Genomic DNA, 14,948 nt, shown 5'->3' on the forward strand with positions numbered 1-14,948 from the left:
ATCAATCACCCCGTTAGGCAGTCGCTTGGGCAGTACGACCTCTAATGTAAAGTGACAAGGCAGACGACAGCAACAACACAACACTCACATTTCTTCTGTTTTACTTTCCCTTTGGAAGACGGGACATATTGAGTGCATTTCAAATGGCACCCCATTCCCTATATAGTGCACTACGTTTGACCAGGGCTGATAAGACTCTAGTTAAAAGTGGTGAACTATTGAGGGGGATAGGGTGCCATTTGGAAGGCAGATATTGTTTGTGGTGTGGTTTGGAATCCTCTGACTCAGACTTCATGCTCTTTTCCATTTGCTCTAATCCCCCTAGCAACCATCAGTCTGTATCTCTTCCTCTGCTCCTTTGTTCTGTTCAGCATGCCAACCAGACCATAATAATCACTGCTGCTCTGCTTCCCTCATTATCACCTTAATGCACCAATATGGTCTGGCTGTCTGCATTCTCATTCATCTGGAAATCAGGTCCTCTGTGTGAATGGCTTTTTCTTATTTCGTAGCTCGATTTCCTTAATATTCAATGTTGTGATTTTAAACCTGTGCTCGATAGTCTGGCCATGTCTATTTTGCGAATTTGCGTCAGGGAATGGTTGCTGCTCTAGCATGTTTTGTTCCTTCTTTCCAGCATAACGAATAGTTGTGTTCAACTTCATATTGCTGAAATGTACCACCTAGTTGGTCACATAACAGTAAAGACTGATATCCACTTTGATAATGACAGCTGATACTTTTCAGATAAATCTCTTCTACACAAGCTCTGGAATCACAGACGCTTAAACAGATAAAGCTCTTTCTTCTCTGTGCTGATTCTAATCCACAGCCCTGGAGTCTGAGTCACAGACCGACACTGACTGGCTGGGCTGATTAAAGACAATTGGCTCTTTGTGCTGCTCTGTACTGACCAGGCAGGCTCAGGCTTAACTAGAGCACTCTGGGGGAGTCTCAGAGGAGGGGGTGGGCCTTCAGCGTTCAATACAGTCCTCTGCCATTCATATCTGCCTGTCTCTCCTGGCTGCCACAGCTCTGACAATATTGGGGATGCATCCCAAATGGAACTCTATTCCCTATGTAGTGCAGTACTTTTGACCATGGGCCCATAGGGCTCTGATCAAAAGCGATGCACTAAATAGGGAATACGGTGCATTTTGGGACACAACCTGGGCCTCTCTCAATCCCACTGTTCTAGCCTAATCTACAGTAGTGGGACGGTTTCCTGTGAACAGAAACAGAATATATTGGTTTTACTGAATTATCCACTGGGCTTATGGCAAGTGCCTTAGTGATGTTTTCATCAGGAAACGGTGTTCATATTTTGCCAATGTTGTAGCGGCTTTGGCAGAGTCGACTAAGTTCCTGTCTTATTGTTTGTTTGAGTGCAGAGAGAGGGAGGGCGGGAGCCACTTAGTTTTAGGCAGCCCCTCACTTGGGATTTGTCATAATGGCACCCTATGCAGTGTAATACTTTTGAACAAACCCCCATGGGCCCTGGTCAAAAGCAGTGCACTAGACAGGGGATGGGGGGATGGGGGGGGGCGCATTTGGGAAACAGGCGAGGGTTCACAGGGAAATAGTCTGTTCTGTGTGTCTGTTGGAAACAGGCCTTCCTATGGAATTAGACAGGAAATATCAAATGACTGTTTTAACAGGACAACATCTGTACTTAATGACAAGAGCCCCAGTGTAAAACTAAGCACTTTCAGCAGCTGTCATTTTCACAGCATTTTTCTAAAACTAGACAGGCTAAAGTGACGGTTGGTGGTGGGTGGATTTTCCTGGGGTGTCCAGAGCAAGGAAGTAGTTCATGGTGTAAATCCTAAATGGCACTCTATTCCCTAATTAGTGTATTACTTTTGACCAGAGGGATCTGGTAATAGGGTGCCATTTTGGGACACATCTAGTTGTCAGAGCAGCGTAGAAGATCACAGAGAACATGATTTACTATCTGTAGCAGTTGGACCCGGTGGATTAAAACGGTGCATACTGAATCTCTAATTCATCACTATAAGAGCCTGAAGACTTTTGTGCTCTGCTCCTATGACAGAACCAAACTGCAAAAAGCATGAATCACACTCCACTATTTACTCCTCCACTGCCCCCACGGATGAAACCTTGAAATATTCATAAACTGAGACATGCTTGGCCCATTCTCTTATTTTTCACTCTTTCTATCTGCGCCACCGATATGGAGCTCATCTCTCTCTCTCTCTCCCTCTCTGTCTCTCTCTCTCTCCCTCTCTGTCTCTCTCTCCCTCTGTCTCTCTCTCCCTCTGTCTCTCTCCCTCTGTCTCTCTCCCTCTGTCTCTCTCCCTCTGTCTCTCTCCCTCTGTCTCTCTCCCTCTGTCTCTCTCCCTCTCTCTCTCTCCCTCCCTCTCTGTCTCTCTCCCTCTGTCTCTCTCCCTCTGTCTCTCTCCCTCTGTCTCTCTCCCTCTGTGTCTCTCTCCCTCTGTGTCTCTCTCCCTCTGTGTCTCTCTCCCTCTGTGTCTCTCTCCCTCTGTGTCTCTCTCCCTCTGTGTCTCTCTCCCTCTGTGTCTCTCTCCCTCTGTGTCTCTCTCCCTCTGTGTCTCTCTCCCTCTGTGTCTCTCTCCCTCTGTGTCTCTCTCCCTCTGTGTCTCTCTCCCTCTGTGTCTCTCTCCCTCTGTGTCTCTCTCCCTCTGTGTCTCTCTCCCTCTGTGTCTCTCTCCCTCTGTGTCTCTCTCCCTCTGTGTCTCTCTCCCTCTCTGTCTCTCTCCCTCTCTGTCTCTCTCAGCAACTGAACCAGTGCCTTCAGCATTTTGAAATGTTATGAGAGCAGGTCATTGTGCTAAAAGAATGATATGTGTAAGAACTCAGCGTGTCACCTTCTAATATGAAGCTCTGACTTTGCTGATACGCTACATGACCAAAAGTTTGTGGACACCTGCTTGTCGAACATCTCATTCCAAAACATGGGCATTTATATGGAGTTGGTCCCCCTTCTTGTTGCGAAAACAGCCTCCACTCTTCTGGGAAGGCATTCCACTAGATGTTGGAACATTGCTGCGGGGACTTGCTTCCATTCAGCCACGAGAGTATTAGTGAGGTCGGGCTTTTGATGTTGGGCGATTAGTCCTGGCTCGTGGTCGGCGTTGCAATTCATCCCAAAGGTGTATGATGGGTTTGAGGTCAGGGCTATGTGCAGGCCTGTCAAGTTCTTCCACACCGATCTCGACAAACCATTTCTGTATGGACCTCGCTTTGTGCACGGGGGCATTGTCATGCTAAAAAGGGCCTTCCCCAAACTGTTGCCACGAAGTTGAAGCACAGAATGGTGTAGAATGTCATTGTATGCTACAGAATTAAAGTTTCCCTTCACTGGAACTGAGGGGCCTAAACAATGAAAAACTGCCCCAGACTATTATTCCTCCTCCACCAAACTTTAGAGTTGGCACTATGCATTGGGGTAGGTAGCGTTCTCCTGGCAACCGCCAAACCCAGATTCGTCTGTCGGACTGCCAGATGGTGAAGCGTGATTCATCACTCCAGAGAACATGTTTTGAGCTTTACATCACTCCAGCTGACACTTGACATTGCGCGTGGTGATCTTAGGTTTGTGTGCATCTGCTCTGCCATGGAAACCTATTTCATGAAGCTCCTGACGAACAGTTCTTGTGCTGATGTGGCTTCCAGAGGCAGTTTGGAACTATGTAGTGAGTGTTGCAACCAAGGACAGACGTTTTTTACGCGCCAGCACTCGGCGGTCCCATTCTGTGAGGTTGTGTGGCATACCACTTCGTGGCTGAGCTCTGTTGCTCCAAGACATTTCCACTTCACAATAACAGCCCTTACAGTTGACCTGGGCAGCTCTAGCAGGGCAGAAAGTTTACGAATTGACTTGTTGGAAAAGTGGCATCCTATGACGGTTGCCACGTTGAAAATGACTGACCTCTTCAGTAAGGCTATTCTACTGTCAATGTTTGTCTATGGAGATTGCATGGTTGTGTGTTCGATTTTATACACCTGTCAGCAATCTGCGAGGCTGAAATAGCCGATTCCATTCATTTGAAGGGGTGTCAACATACTTTTGTGTAGATACTTTATTGAGGAAAAATATACTTACTGTGATATGTGGTTGTCCTACCTAGCGATCTTAAGATGAATTCACTAACTGTAGTTGCTGTGGATAAGAGCATCTGCTAAATTCATCAAATGTAACAGCTTCTCCTCAATAGGCTAACAGATTTTGTGATTATGGCAGACAAGTTTTAGCCAATGGTACTCAGGGATTTAATTACTGTACCTTTCTCTCCTAGGCGATGTCTGAAATGGCACCCTATTCCCTATATAGGGCACTTCTTTTGACCAGAACCCTATGCATTCCCTGGTCAAAAGTAGTGCACTCTACATAGAGAATAGGGTGCCTTTTGTGACACACACTTCCTGTCTGAGTTGAACACTGAGGCAGAATGGCTCCTCTCCTCTCGGAGTGTGTGATCCAGCCAGAGGCTTATTTAATTTTCCCTTCTTTTGTATATTTTAGTTCCTCTTCCTCTCTGAAGTGTTACAATGGAGGGCCCAGACCACTCCGGACCATGTGCTTTACACACTTCTCAACTGCAGGGTGAGTGAGACCTGGCTAAAGGCTGTATTGAGACCCATGAGGATTTTATTTGAAGTAGCCCTATCAAAGACCTATTGAAACTGTAAATCATAATTTTCTTGCTCTCTCTGTCTCTCGCTCTCTTTTTCTCTCCCTCTTTCTTTTTGTCTCTCTCGCATCTGATCTCTCTCATGTGTGTGTGCCTGTGTCTTCGTGTGTGTGACCACAGGGGACGATAGCCAGCTCTCTGACATGTGTCCAATTGCATAAGAGAGCAGAGAAGATTGCCACCATGCTGGCGGAGCGAGGACACCTGCAGGACGGGGATCACGTTGCGCTCGTCTACCCCCCTGGTACGGCTGCTGCCTGGGACTCGGGCTGACACACAGATCACACGTCTCTAACTGGGTTTATCACCAGCAGTCATGTGTTGTCAGTTTTTCATTCATCAATCTAGAATCTCTCTGTGCTTCCAAGCCAGGGCCTGAGCCACATCTCTCTGATAGAATAGCACTTCCCACAAGAGTGTGCTGATCTTTAAGGGTACACACAGAGAAGGCCCTGGGTGATTTAAAAGGTACAATTCTAATTTGGAACTCCGTTAGTATTTGGGAGCCAGAGAAATCCAAGCGTTCAAGTGAACCATAGGTCCATAATGAAAAGGCTCAGTCAAGCAGGACAAAATCCAAATCCTGACAAGGGAGATTGCCTGAGAGAGCCATTCAATTAACTGTCTCTTGGACAGCCTGCTCAATACGACACCTTGTCCTGAGGGTGCAGTGTCTTTCTGTCGGTCGGGAGGATGGTTCCGATTTGGCACAGGGACTCATGGACTGACGGACCAGAACTAATATCCACTCTCTCTCTCTCTGTGTCCTTCATGCAGGGATTGACCTGATCGCAGCGTTCTACGGGTGCCTGTATGCGGGCTGCGTGCCAATCACTGTGCGACCTCCGCACCCCCAGAACATAGCCACCACTCTGCCCACAGTGAAGATGATCGTGGAGGTAAGTGCTTCGGTTGACGTCCTCTGTATCAAGTCGTCATCGCATCACAACTGACCCTTCATTAGAGAAAATGTAGACCAAGATGATGCATAAGAGGTCACGTTAAAGGGAGCTGGATCCTCGAAGGCGACAGAGTAGGCCTCGTCTTTCTGGAGCATTTTACAGTGCGTTTGCGCGTGCGTGTATGAACTTGTGTGTATCCAAACTTGTATTTGCTTGTCTCAACGTGTGCGTGTGGCCCCAGGTGAGCCGCTCGGCGTGTATGATGACCACAGCGGTGATCTGTAAACTGCTGAGGTCGAAGGAGGCCTCAGCAGCAGTGGACGTCAGGTCCTGGCCTCCTGTCCTGGACACAGGTAAGAGACTCCATTACCCACGCTGCACCAGTCACCTCAGTCAGACATTACCCACTTTAGCCCGAGGATCTGGACTTCTTTACAAGAGACCGACGCAGAGATCTTACGACCAATCGAGACTAATGACAATGTAATGTATCCTCTACTTAAGAATGTATTTGTGATAACAGTGGTCTTGTCCTTTGTCTCTCTGTCCTCTAGACGATCTGCCAAAGAAGAAACCTCCATTGTTGTACAAGCCCTCCAACCCAGACACACTGGCCTACCTGGACTTCAGTGTGTCCACCACAGGGATGCTAGCAGGAGTGAAGGTAAACCTCTAACCACAATGTGTTTCTCCTATCAGGGAGGCTGATATCTCGAGAAGCGTATAAAGTGAAACAGAAACAAGCTGTATGAAGTGATCGTCTGAGTGAAAAGATAGTGGTGACATTTCAACAACATGAAAGCAGTTATTGATCCCAGCCCCCCTCTGCTGTGGATGACTGCTGAATCTGTCACAGTACGGTGCTCACCCAGAAGGCCTGTTCTCCCTGTCGCCACAGATCCAACGCTGTACTAGGACACGCCTTGTTCACAGTTCATCTGGCCATGTAGAAACCTTTGTCTGACCGACGAAGCTCAGTAGGAAATCCAGTGAAATAGCAACTTGTAAGTTTGCTATCAGTTCCTCAGTGGACGAGGCTGTGGATTTTCTCCCTTCACCTAGAGGCGATTGTCTATTCTGTTCTCCGTTTAGCTGAAAACGCATAGAGGAATAGGGTCGATTGAGGTGGTGGTGGTGGTGGGGGAGAATTGTTGTGGTGTGTGGGGCTCTTTTCTGTAGTTTACTAAAACAAGATGCACTCTGGCTGTTCAGCCATGTCAAATAATGATGTCTCTCATGCTGTACACTGATTAACATGACAAAACCCTGAATTTGGATTTCATGTGAGAACATGTCTCCTCCTACTGCTGTGTCCCAAATGGCGCCCTATTCCCTACTTAGTGCGCTACTTTTGGAAAGAGCCTTATATCCCCTTGTCAAATGTACAGCACTGTATAGAGAATAGTGTGTCATTTGTGACACGGATAGGATTGCGTGCCACTTTAACAACCTCTCAGGCTGGAGTGGAACTAGTGTTTTTCAATGGGACAATAACAGCTTCTATCTACCGGAGGGGAGACGCACCAAGTTGTGAAAGCGTTATCCCACTATATATTCAGCCGCGTTGAGTCATTGTTCTACGATTTAATTTATTCATTAGTTAAGGATTCAGGAGTGGTACTCTTACTAGCAGCTCATGAGAATATTTACTTGAATTGTTTTTTGCAGTGCGTTTCCTAATTCTGATGCAGTTCCATTGAAACTCAAAACAAAGCCTTGGGCTTGAATACCGTACTGTACATTGATAAGGTTCTGAAAGAATGACTGGGGTACATGTACGTCATGTGTATATTGTTTAATAAAGGGCCACCCTGGTAAAAATGATAGACTGTATTTGTTGGTTTTGTGATGTCGCTTGAGTGCCCTTCAGTTTGTGCCACCATGCCAACTCCTTGTCACCTGTTGTCATATTTTGTAATGGAGTTGGCAAGAGCACAAACAGATCTGGGACCAGGCTATAGCCAAGTAGAGTGTTAACTAAATTACTAATCTGTATGCGTTTGTTCTTATCATCCCTCCCGTGTAGATGTCTCATACTGCCACCAGTGCCTTCTGCCGTTCTATCAAGCTGCAGTGTGAGCTGTACCCCTCTCGTGAGGTGGCTATCTGTCTGGACCCCTACTGTGGCCTGGGCTTCGTCCTCTGGTGCCTTTGCAGGTGAAACAGAGAGAGATGGACCCTTCTAGCCTCGTCACTGCCCACCAATCACATCACACACATCTAGCTCTGCTGCGTCCACACTACACACACACACACACACACACACACACACACAGCTACTCCTGGACCTCTGTTCTGAAGAAGCCATGCTATGTTCACCCTTGCCCCTCACTCAGACCCTCACACACAGTGAGTGACGTCCTCATCGGAATGCACCATCTCTCAGTGCCTACAGATGTCAGGAAGCCTGTCTTCTTCAGGCAGACCAGTTAGACCTGTGCCATGCTGGGGCCTTGTCAGGACATTACAGGCCTGTCAGAGGCCCGGGGGGGGGAGACTAAGCAGGGGGCCAAATGCAGCGCATGCATTATTCTGCTGTGTTTAGCCTCCCACCCGCCTCCTTGTGACGATGACGCCATTCTGCTCCGCTGTCCGCTGGGCTTTCTTTAATCGCCTCCCCGTTGGAAGCACTCTCTGACATGGCACCACTCAACTTGGCAAATCTTCAGATGGAAATATCCTCAGTGGGGTGCTGTCTCAACACCAGGACCTTGCTAAAGAACAAAGCTGTTTTATTTGCCGCCTGTGTTTCTGATTGATGCCTACGCAAACTAGCCCTGACTTGTTATTCAGTGTATAATTCACTAGCTACTAGTTAGCTGTACTATTAGAGGTTGCATTGGCCTTGATGAAATGGCATTGGTCTGGATTATAAATGGAGCCACTGAATATATAATGTAGTTGGCTGTTAGTACACTCATGGTCCCAGGTGTGAAGTGTATGAAGTCTTTAAGTTTGTGTGCTCTCAGGCTACGCACTTACTGTATGGTACATGTTTCTAGTGTGTACTACTTAGTTAGTGTCCTGTGTGTACTCACTCTGTGTCTCCTGTTTCTAGTGTGTACTACCTAGTTAGTGTCCTGTGTACTACCTAGTTAGTGTCCTGTGTGTACTCACTGTGTCTCCTGTTTCTAGTGTGTACTACTTAGTGTCCTGTGTGTACTCACTCTGTGTCTCCTGTTTCTAGTGTGTACTACCTAGTTAGTGTCATGTGTGTACTCACTCTGTCTCCTGTTTGTAGTGTGTACTACCTAGTTAGTGTCCTGTGTGTACTCACTCTGTGTCTCCTGTTTGTAGTGTGTACTACCTAGTTAGTGTCCTGTGTGTACTCACTCTGTGTCTTCTGTGTCTAGTGTGTACTACCTATTTAGTGTCCTGTGTGTACTCACTCTGTGTCTCCTGTTTCTAGTGTGTACTCCGGCCACCAGTCGATCCTGATCCCGCCTTCGGAGTTGGAGGTGAACCCTGCTCTGTGGCTGCTAGCTGTCAGTCAGTACAAGGTCAGGGACACCTTCTGCTCCTACAGCGTCATGGAGCTTTGCACCAAGGGCCTGGGCCTGCAGACCGAATCCCTCAAGGTAGGTATCTACCCGCCAAATCACCACAACAAAGATAATGTTTTATTACAATGTGATGACCTGAGAGTAAAACACTTTGACAACTGCTGATGTAAAAACACTGATTGATTGACTGATACGTGGATTGTCCATCAGTCCAGACTCATCCAGCCTGGTTAGTTCTGATTTGATCCAGTTAGTTCTGGTTTCTCCGTCAGTCTCGGGGCCTGGACCTGTCGCGGGTCAGGACGTGTGTGGTGGTGGCGGAGGAGAGACCCAGGATAGCTCTGACTCAGTCCTTCTCCAAGCTCTTCAAAGACCTGGGCCTCCACCCCCGAGCAGTCAGCACCTCGTTCGGCTGCAGAGTCAACCTGGCCGTCTGTCTGCAGGTACAGTCAGTACCTTCCTCCTCTCCTCTGGTCCGCAAACCACATGTGCTCTGTCCCTCAACGTTTTATCAAATGTGCTCTTACTAAGTTCAGTATCTTTGGGTGCTGTCTCTCTCTGTCACCAGTGGGACTGAGAGACTGAATGAGAAGGACAACCCCAGCACGCTGGTGGTGTCAATGCATCCAACATGTAATGGATCCTATTACCAATGTTTCCACCATAGTAGACAACGGGCTCTTTGATACATGTTAGCCAATGTGTGTTTGTGGCTCTATTGTCTTGTGTTTGTTGAAAGGCGTGCGACTGTTTCTTGTCATTCTCTCTGCCTCCAGTGTCGTTTGCAAAGCCTTTTCCTCAAGTCTTGGAAGTTCGTTGTGTTTTGTTTTATTTAGAGACTTTGTGAACTCTCTAGTTGCCTTGCAGTTTGCTTGTTTTTTTGGGGTGAGGGAGATGAATCTGATTTAATTGAATGGCCTATAGTCATTAATCTGCATTTGTGACTTAACATGGGAAGCCACAGTTTCCCCAGGGCCAGCCTATGGGGCCTACAGTAATATTCCTGACAGGGTTTACAGCTCCCAGGAGGAGAAGCCAACATGCATAGATGTCCTCTACACATCTCACTCTCTCTGCCCTCTGCTTCTCACCAACGACAAAAACTATTACCAGACATACACTGAGCTATGTGTACGTCTCAAATGGCACCCTATTCCCTCAATAATGCACGACTGTTTGCCCTGGTCAAAAGTAGTGCACTATATAGGGAATAGGGTGCCTTTTCAGATGCACACTATGTCTCTGGAGCTCAGCTGTCCATAAGCATTTACACATGTTGCTACTTCATGCTTTAATTTTGGGCTCATTCTTTTACATGATTCAACTATTATTTGCAAGCTTTATTATTCAAATGATATCAAATTGTAAGCTTTGCTATTCAAATGTTAATGAGATAGAGATCAGAATACACCAGTTTCAGGTGCACTTCGCTGTTCCATCAATCAATCAAATCTGAAGGATCGACCAAAAGCCCAATCGAGAAGCCTGTTGAAAATGTTGTATTTAACACCCTTATTTGACATGTATAGATTCTTCCCTCTTAAACTCTATTGTAAATAAGCGATTACCTCTGACTTACTGCATTCTACTCTTCTTAACTTGAGTATACGTAACACAATTTCACTTAGAGCCCCCAGAAGGCTAGGGCCACCTCTGACTGGATGTGTGGGTATGTATTTGTGGGTATGGATGTGGGTACGTGGCCCCCCAGCCCTATCGAAGTTGCCCATCCCTGATCAATCCCTGATCAATACTATCAATGAAATGGTGTAAATGTAACTGATCATGTATAAATGTCCCAACATGTGCTAACATTGATCTATTGGCTAACATTAATAAGCCTAGAACATAACTTCTTATTTAGTTTAAGGCTGCTTCTGTTTTATTTGTTTCCCATTTCTATAGTTGACATTTTTGTTTTTTTTCCCCCCCTCTGTTGTTTTGCATAACCCCACCCACATCTTATACTTCGTTTTGTCTTCGCCCCCTTCTTCCTCCCTCCTCCCCCTTATTTCTCCTTCCTACCTCCTCCTCACTCTCCTCCTGCTGCTGCTATAGCCTCACAGGCTGGGGAAGCTTGCTGACCAGGTAGGGGATTTTCACGTTCGCTAATCACCCTCTTCATCAGGTGTTGTGAGCAGGCAGGGGAAGGGAGGGCGGGGCAGGGGACGGGTTAGGATAGGAAGGGGTGGGGGTGGGGGGGACAGGGTAGAGAACAGGTATAGCAGTATATTGAGTCACAGGCACAGCCATTCTCAAAGCTTCTCAGTAGCTTTCTAGGTGGACAGGATGTGTGATTCAAAGGTCAGTTACAGTGATGTCATTTAAGGGATATATGGTGATATTGGGGCCATATTTGACTTAACAGGGAAAGGCAACCGTTGCCACTCTGGTGAGCTGTTATAGGCTGAGTTACGAATGGCACCCTGTTCCCTATATAGCACACCTCTTTTTGACCAGGGCCCTATGGCCTGTGGTCAAAAGTAGTGCACCATCTAGAGGAAAGGGTGCTATTTGGGACATGTGCACACATACTGTTTTGTTTGTGTAGCAGCAATATGTTCTACTGTCTAAAGGTGCCATATGAGACCCCTCTTAGCAAAGCGCTCAGCACTTAGAAAAAGTCAGCTTGTTAAAATGAAATCCCTGCAGTACTGAAACGTTAACCTGTGCTGGGCCAACTTGTCAAGTGTGGTCATATCATATCAGTGACAGCTTCCAGTTTGCCTTGAGATAGATACTGCCACAGCTCACCGAGACTGCTTTCCTTCTGAGACCCAGAGAGACAGAAGTGCAGTGAGAGTACAATACCATCATGTCACTTGTATAGTACTATATTAGAGTGTTAATAGCCTAGTCCAAATTAGCCTCCGTGAACTAAAGCACATTCCCGATCTGAACAATTCTAGTTTAGTGCAGTGGGACTGCAGTATTTGCAGTAGTAGTAGTATTGTCATAGTGTAGGCCTGCTCGATGTTTGAGTGACTGTAGATCATTACTGTAATACCGTACTATTGCGATACTGCTGTAAGACTGTATAGTGTGTCCTGTTTGACGGTACCTTGTGTTCTGGTCTGCGTGTACTCAGGACTGAGTCAGGATCTAGCATGTGTAGCTCTATGGCTGGTCTGAGTCAGTCTAGCATGTGCAGCTCTATAGCTGGCTGATAATGGCTGGAATGAGTCAGGATCTAGCATGTGTAGCTCTATGGCTGTCTTTCTCTCTGGTGGTAGATGCTGCTCTGCTGCTTCCTCTGCCAAAGCCTTAGCCATGCTATTAAAACATGCTGCTGAGTCACGGGTGCACTGCAATCTACCTGGGGAGGGCCGGGGATGGCTCTAGTCCAGGGCGTTGAGGAAAGCGCCACATCAGCAAGCTGCATGTAACACCCTGGACCAGAGCTAGGCTGAGGAAGTCTGGGGAGGGGAAGCTGCTCTGTGCTCTCTCTATTTCTTTGTTGGCTGGTTTCTCCTCTTTATTCATATGGGTTTTTTGGTTGTTCACTAACCTACTGGATAGTATTTTCTATCAGACACGCACACTACTGTTCAACTTGGTGCCTCTGTGTTCAATGTAATGTATGTTGGGATTGTGTTGTTCTGTCTGTGTGGCTTTGACTCTCGTGTCTGGCCAGTCAAGCCTCTCTACTGAACTGTCAGCTTTCAAAACCATCTATTGAAGGGACAGATACAGATTGTGTTTGCTCGTTCAGACATGATGCACTATATCACCATGTCTACCTCCTCTCTCTCCTTCCATCTGGTTGTGTTCTGTTCTCCCTCTCCTCTTTAAAAAAACAAAATGTTTTTTGGTTTCGTGGCTTCTTTCTGTGTTTGCATGAGGTGGATCAGACTGGATCTGATCTCAGAACAGTTTTTAGGTGCACCTTTTTTTTGTGGTCACGTTTTTCCTTTTCCTTCTACTCTGGGGCCGTATCCACAAAATTGGTCGTAAGTGCTGAGGCTAGACATATTTTACTACTACTATGGGTCAAAATAAAGCCAAGCATGAAGCTTAGTCAACAGATATTTCGAAGACCTCATGAGGTGTCCTAACCAGTTAGGAGTTACCAGCAGGTGTCATGATAATAGAAAATACATAGTAGAAAAGGGCAAAGATTCAGTGGTTCCTGTTCCATTGCAGGCAATTGATTTGGAGTTGTTGAAAGACATTTTTTTATTTATATTTCTGATCAACCTATAAATAATCTAGACCTAAATGCAACAGTAGCCTCATAAGCTTTTGACAATGATTTCACATGATATGCCTAATTACTTCTAACGACTAGGCTAATAAATAATCTCATTTGTTTTGTGTGGATTATTTCATCAATTAACCTATATCATGTTATTTCAAGTTATCCTTGAGAGCAATATCACGTTTAAAAAAAGATGCCTGAATTGGGCATGCCTATAAATTGGGCGATTGAAAGCTAGGGCCTATGTTTGATTGTGCTCGGTGAAAATGATAACTTTTGAAATGTCTTTCTGCTATTTATCGGCAAGTAAAAATGAACAGTAGGCAAAGTGGTCGTGTCATGCTAAAACAAAGCAACTCGTCATCCGCCACGAATGACGCATCATTAACACAAGTTTAGTCAAAACCGTCCCAGTGCTGTCTGAGAGATCACGTGTGACTAAAGTACGAATGAACGTACTGATGGAGACCGATCTACAGTCCCATCCCCGATTTTATTGTGGGAGTTCATTTCTAGTAAACGTTTGACCATTGCTTTCAGCCGCAAAGGAAAATGTGGGATAACGCTCACTGACAGGGTTGCAAATGATAACCAATCGCAACGATTGATCGCTTCGTTGCGATTGGTTATCATTTGCAACCCTGTCAGTGAGCGTTATCCCACATTTTCCTTTGCGGTACCTCAAACTGTCGGTGCTTTGTGGATACGGGCCCTGTTCGGTTCTTTTTGGTTTTTATTGACATCAACCTTTTCTTATTCTCCTCTTCCACAACCATGGTATGTCTGAATGTTATAGTTAGTAACCCATTAGGATTAGTATTGTTGGTTGGACTTGTCGCAAAGCTGCCATTCACAACCAGTGTGATCTGTAGGCATTCTGTTAAGCACTAACATGCTAGTAGCATCTAGACAGCGCTGTGTTCATGGTTCTGTAAGGCAGCAGACATCCTAGCTCGGACACTAACCCTGGCATGTTGTCATTCTGCAGGGAACTTCAGGACCAGACCCAACCACTGTGTATGTGGACATGAGAGCGCTGAGGCACGACAGGTAAGGGCATGCTCCTATCAGAACATCCTCTTGAGCATTTGTTGAGATGAATAAATGATTGGATAAATGAGCTATATAGTTCACCAAGTGGTGCATTTTCTGTTGTACTGTTTATTCTATGTCAGTGAGTGACACACAGGGGGGTCTTCAGAATCAGAGGTATGACATCTATGCCAACAGAATGTTGCTCACAACCAAAACTATATCTTGGACCATGCTCGCATGACATTGAAGACTCAAATCAAATTGTATTTGGCACACGTGCCAAATACAACTAGTGTAGACCTTACCATGAAATGCTTACTTACAAGCCCTTAAAACCAACAATGTAGTTTCATGAAAACGCCTATTAAAAAAAGAAAAAGACCCAGCAGTAAATAACAATAGCGGGGCTCTATACAGGGGGTACCGGTTCAGAGTCAATGTGCAGGGAATTGAGGTAATATGTACATGTAGGTAGAGTTATTGAAGGGACTATGCATAGATTATGACTGAGTAGCAGCAGTGTAGAAGAGGGGGGGGGGACAATGCAAATAGTCTGGGTAGCCATTTGATTAGCTGTTCAGGAGTCATTACCTCTGCAGTGTCCATTTACAGTGGAATAGTTCCACCGCATAAA

The 14,948-nt window shown here is 46.0% G+C and overlaps 1 protein-coding gene across 18 annotated transcripts in view; it reads left to right on the top strand.

The window, feature by feature from the left end:
• LOC109874612 (disco-interacting protein 2 homolog C) overlaps positions 1–14,948 on the top strand; it is a 250,244-nt gene that overhangs the window by 228,381 nt on the left and 6,915 nt on the right. For 15 of the 18 annotated variants that reach the window (XM_031809778.1, XM_031809772.1, XM_031809774.1 and 12 more), the window contains 10 exons: positions 4,508–4,588; positions 4,797–4,920; positions 5,454–5,575; positions 5,820–5,931; positions 6,133–6,242; positions 7,605–7,735; positions 8,988–9,156; positions 9,354–9,524; positions 11,140–11,169; positions 14,268–14,329. In XM_031809778.1, the coding sequence (XP_031665638.1) occupies positions 4,508–4,588; positions 4,797–4,920; positions 5,454–5,575; positions 5,820–5,931; positions 6,133–6,242; positions 7,605–7,735; positions 8,988–9,156; positions 9,354–9,524; positions 11,140–11,169; positions 14,268–14,329 (1,112 nt within the window). The remainder of the gene's footprint in view (positions 1–4,507; positions 4,589–4,796; positions 4,921–5,453; positions 5,576–5,819; positions 5,932–6,132; positions 6,243–7,604; positions 7,736–8,987; positions 9,157–9,353; positions 9,525–11,139; positions 11,170–14,267; positions 14,330–14,948) is intronic. The other 3 variants (XM_031809777.1, XM_031809790.1, XM_031809789.1) reach the window with 1 other exon arrangement.

The sequence above is a fragment of the Oncorhynchus kisutch genome, linkage group LG30, assembly GCF_002021735.2.
Source record: "Oncorhynchus kisutch isolate 150728-3 linkage group LG30, Okis_V2, whole genome shotgun sequence".
In the NCBI taxonomy this organism is placed as follows: Eukaryota; Metazoa; Chordata; class Actinopteri; order Salmoniformes; family Salmonidae; genus Oncorhynchus; species Oncorhynchus kisutch.